The sequence below is a fragment of the Poromitra crassiceps genome (genome assembly GCF_964638095.1).
Source record: "Poromitra crassiceps genome assembly, chromosome: 11".
NCBI lineage: Eukaryota > Metazoa > Chordata > Actinopteri > Beryciformes > Melamphaidae > Poromitra > Poromitra crassiceps.
This window is the reverse complement of record NC_139643.1, coordinates 35909419-35914412: the sequence shown is the minus strand read 5'-3', so window position 1 is coordinate 35914412 and position 4994 is coordinate 35909419. Positions and strand designations below refer to the sequence as shown.

The following is a 4994-nucleotide window of genomic DNA, read 5'->3' as shown; positions in this document are numbered from 1 at the left end:
ATACATTTCCATAACACAGCACAAACATGGGAGGCTCTTATATTCAAACACTGATGATTTCCACATGGACGAATACCTTTGTCATCACACATCAACTTGATCAATTTATAACCGCAGTATAAAAGGATTACACACATGTATGACATTTATCCAGCCTCGTCAATCAGCCCCCATTCAATTGCTAAAGTGAATCTCGTCACATGCAGGTTAAGAAGGATTCCGTTGTCAGGAAATCATCAGTATTGTTTGGGCCAATAACAGTGATGACCGTGATCCAATCAGTCAGTCAGATAGGGGGTTGTTGGCGACTGGCTGGGGCGGTGTGGGTGTGGGTGGGTGGGTGGTGGAGGTGACGGCGTTAGGCTCATGGAGGTTTTGTACTGGGCTCCTGCAATTTGGCGGCTCGGTAATGGCTCCGGGTGGGTCTGGAGAAGGGCTGTCTGAGGGAGGTGTGAGGCATTCCTGATGGAGAGAATGAGTTGAGGACACTGCCTCTGGGTTAGTGGAGGGCTCTTGTTGGTTCGAGTGGTCGGCTGCGATTGGTGGTGGCGGACTGCCCGCAGTTTCTAGGTCGATGGGGTGTTGTTGAGTCAGGGGTGCTGGTGGCGCGGGGTTTGTGTCAGTTGGAGGCGTTGGTGAACCTGGGGGTGACTGCGATGGGCTGTTGTGTTCGGATAGGTGTGTCTCGCTCGGGGACAAAAGTTGGGTTTGGACCGGGGTGGCGGCGAGCCGACTGAGTTCGGTACTGGGGCCGGTTGGGCCGACCGCGACGCTGCTGGTGGTTGACGGTGTGGGACTCTGAATTCCTGGATTGCCGAGTTCCTTGCTGGGAGGGTCATGGCCTGTGGGGGTGTATTCAGGTTTCTGTTGATCAGGTCTGGTCTCTGAAGTTGTGTGCAGGGTGTCCTGTGGTCCGGTAAGGACTGTACTTGTCTCTGTTGACAGTAGCTGAGCTGGTTCCTCCTGGTCCCGGGCGTTGCCTGTGTTAATCTGAGTTTGGCTATCATGTCGTCCGGGGATCTCTGATGTGTTAACCTGTGCTTTGTGTGTGCTGTCGGCGTGAGCTAGTCTTTTATCTCCCGGTGCTTCTGCTGCATCGATCTCAGCTGGTCTCTCTGGGTCTGAGTCGGAGTCTGCTGTGTTCTTCTGAGCTTTGTGCGTGACTGCCCCCAGGTGGCAGGACGAGGACATAGCCCGGACCCAGAGATGCTGCAGGGTCTGTGCTGCTGTCAGCCTCACTGTGGGATCTATCTGAAGCAGAGCTCTGACAAGGCCAATGGCTCCTGCACGCACGCACACACACACACGCACACACGCACACGCGCACACACGCACACGCACGCACACACACACACACACACACACACACACACACACACACACACACACACACACACACACACACACACAATTGGATTAAAACACACACGCACAAATTGTGTGTTTGTGTGTGCATGTATACTTGAGCTTGTGTCTACAGTGTATTTCTGTACATCTCACCCTCTGAGATGGGGTCCCAGTAGGGGGACAGAAAGTGCAGTTCTCCCTCTTTTATAAGCCTGAAAAGCTCTTCCTGGTCCCGATCCCGACCGCGGAATGGGGGGAAGCCACACAGCAGGATGTAGAGAATAACGCCCAGCGCCCACACATCCACTGCCAGCCCATAACCTGTTGGGTCAGACAGCAAACACAACCAAAGAATTTGAAAGACATAGATAATTATGGTGCAGCACAGGCAGTGAAAAAGTCTAAGGAATGTAAAAGAGTGATTTATATGGCAGCAAACAGTACGAACCTGTCTCAGAGAGAATCTCTGGGGCTACATAGGTGGGTGTACCACAAATAGTGAAGATCGGTTCAGTCACAACCATGGCCAGGCCAAAGTCTCCCAGCTTCACCCTACTGCTGCCATCAGCCATACGCTCCATCTGAGGGAGGGGGAGGGAGGAAGGGAGGTGATATTTCTCAAATTCAAATGTTGTGGACACATGGATATACTGGGACACCAATGTTATTGACAAATATTTGTTAAATTTTTGCTTATGCCTAACATTGCCCTTGCCCGCATATTCACAGCTACTGTATTATCTGTGTTTTCAGATTATATTAAACCTATGAATAAAGAATTATTTGAGAATTTAAATGAAATTTAATGAAGGGGCATATTTCTTTAAAAGTACAATTTAGATGAAGCAAAGTAATTTTGCTTCCTAAATATTAATTGGAATTAGAGCCAAATAATCCTGTATCCGTCATGCCTTAAATCACAATACTGTCTTAATACTGACCAGGAGGTTCTCTGGTTTGAGGTCTCGGTGGACGATGCTCTTGCTGTGGATGTACCTCAGGGCTTCGCTCACATCCGACACCATCAGTCGTGCTTCTGCCTCGGGGAACCTCCCCCGCTCCGCGATGGCCTCAAACAGATCCCCTCCCGTCACCAGTTCCATCACCAGGTAGGAGTGAGTGTGTGTGTGGTGGTGCGTGTACAGGCGGACCACGCGAGGGTGACACAGACTGCCCAGGAGGCTCAGCTCGTTCTGCATCATGTGCTCGCGGCCAATAAGCTTGCAGCGTTCCACCACCTTCAAGGCCAGGCTCTGGCCGTTGTCGCGACGGCGGCACTCCCGCACCACCGCAAAGTTCCCGTCTCCAACCACGCGCCCTATATCATAACAGCGCTCAATATCCGCCTGGGTGAGATCACTCCTGTGTGATGGAAGGTCAAAGCTCGCCCTCTGCTGGGTTTCTGCCTGTACTGACCCCACCCCCGGCAACGGATTTGATGATAAAAGTTGTAATCGGTCGACGCGGTTCTCCTCAACTCTGCTTCTTGGCTGAGGAGGCGGAGCTCCGGGAGGAACGACTGTATTTCTCACTTCCTGCCCCGTGGAGGAACTTCCTTTGTGCTTCCTCGTCACAGGAGGGAGCGGGATCTTATTTGACCCTATTTGACTGGGACGCACCCTCCCGGGTATTTGAGTGGGACGCCCTGAACCCAGATATATATGACCTCTTTCAACTAAGCAGTTTCCACACAGTGTGGGAGAGCTGGCCTCTGCCTCTTTTAGACCCTCCTCTTGTTCAAACGGACCAATGACAGAAAGCCGTCTGTCTCTGGCCCCGCCTCTTACCCGCACTCTCTGCAGGTGGTTGGGCGCGTGAGTGGGTTTTCTGCATGCATGCTTCTTCTGAGAATGCTTAGCGTCTGAGTTATAATTTTCCTGCCTGTGTGGGTCCGTGTGGTAGCCCGGCTGTGCGAGTCTGTGCGCACCGTTGTGTGCCTTGGCGTGTGTATTCGTGTCCTGGTGAGCCTCTTGGTGCGCGTGCGTCTCGCTGCCGTCCGCTCCCTCGCTGTATCCGCTGTCGCCCTTGGCGGCCTTGTCCGGCGCCGGGCAGAGCCTCTTCTCCCAGACCCGCAGCGCGTCGGCCCGGTAGTGGGAATGCTCGGGAAACAGCTCCTCCAGGGCCTCCTGCACGCTCCTCAGCTCCGGACGAGCCTTCCCCAGCGCCAGGAAGGCCACCTCGCCACGGAAGAAGTCGCACACGCCCCTCACCTGGGAGGGAAGGGTGAGACACAGAGGATGAGAATGACTAACAGCTTCCTATAGTTCCCATGTGGAGGAAAAAAGCACGAGTGGACAGCGTCATCACCGGGAGCATAACATAACACTATTAGCATATTAGCATAGCATAACACTATTTTTACCACAGACACCCCTTTGTTTCAACTTGTTGCATTTTCCTTTTAATCCCTTTATCTGTGTAATGGGTGGCCAGTGGTTGTGCCGTGAAGTGAGGAAACGGAAGAAGGACACGGCGACGCCTTAAGAGACCCTCTAGCAACAGATACTAGAGCCCATGTGGGTTTTAGCTTCCTTGCTAGAGTGTCGCCTCCCATGCTGGAGGTTCACAGTTCGATCCCCAGATGCGGGCGGGACTACGTACACAACACCACTTACATCTGGTCCAATCACTGGTCAGTGTCAATTGAAGTGCACATTCCTGGGTTTGAAGCAGGGATGTATTACCGAACGGGCCTACCGGGCCCAGGCCCAGGGGCCCAAGAGCTCAGGGGACCCATAACCCATAGCCTCTTCGCAGGGCCACCATATCTTGCCCGGGCCTGGGATCAAATGATCCCTTAGGACCCCAACCGTTTATTTTTGACAAAATGTTCCATACGTTTATGGATACTGTAGGGTTATTGCAATTTTGGCTTTAATTGAGTGTACCTGCACTGTAAATCTTGTTAATTGAGATGCAGGTGCATTTATTTATTGTTATTGTGCTGTTGGCTTCGAGTGTTCAGGTGATAGGTGATAGGTGAGATCCAGGTGAATGTATGTCTTAGTTATTATTCTGTCCTTAATTGCACATATGTGCGCTGTGAGGGGGGGGGGGGGGGGGGGCTTTTTGCATCCAGGCCCAGGGGCCCCGTCATGTCATAATCCGCCTATGGTTTGAAGGTCAGTGACAGATGTGTGTTGAGCCTCACCTCGCGTGCGTGGGGTGTGTAGAGGCGTGTGACCCTGGCTCTGTGCCAGCGAGGAAACCCCAGCGCCTCCGAGAGGTCCAGCAGCAGCTGCTCGAAGGACACCACGCCCCTACGGTTCAACAGCACCGTTACCTTGGAGACCGAGAAACAAAAATGACACTTAATGAAACCATGAAAAGATTGCCTGTAGTTAATTGCTGAATGGGACGCTGCCTCCTCAGCCCTTCACCTTGCGCAGTGAGCTCTGGTAGGGACGGACGATGGTGACCAGGTGAGGCCGATCGGCGCTCTGGTCCGCGTGACGGCTGTGGAACAGAGGCAGTGGAGGAGGAGGGCCATGGGCCCTGCTGTTTTCTGGACGGGGAGGGAGGGGGAGCACAGAGAGAGAGAAAGCAAGAGTTGTTTTATTGTTGAAAGTCTATTCAATAACATTGATGTCACCACTTAGTTGGTGTTTTTTCTGAAGTAGTATACAAAGGAAAACGTATAAGTAACA

General features: G+C 52.5%; 1 protein-coding gene across 1 annotated transcript in view; it reads right to left on the bottom strand.

Moving 5' to 3' along the window:
* Positions 1-282: 282 nt before the first annotated feature.
* Positions 283-4994, bottom strand: part of dclk3 (doublecortin-like kinase 3) — a gene marked incomplete at both ends in the record, with an annotated part of 6176 nt that continues 1464 nt past the window's right edge. Inside the window, 6 exons of the mRNA XM_083646000.1 lie at positions 283-1283; positions 1501-1668; positions 1796-1928; positions 2289-3557; positions 4499-4630; positions 4728-4852. Of these exons, the coding sequence (XP_083502126.1) occupies positions 283-1283; positions 1501-1668; positions 1796-1928; positions 2289-3557; positions 4499-4630; positions 4728-4852 (2828 nt within the window). The remainder of the gene's footprint in view (positions 1284-1500; positions 1669-1795; positions 1929-2288; positions 3558-4498; positions 4631-4727; positions 4853-4994) is intronic.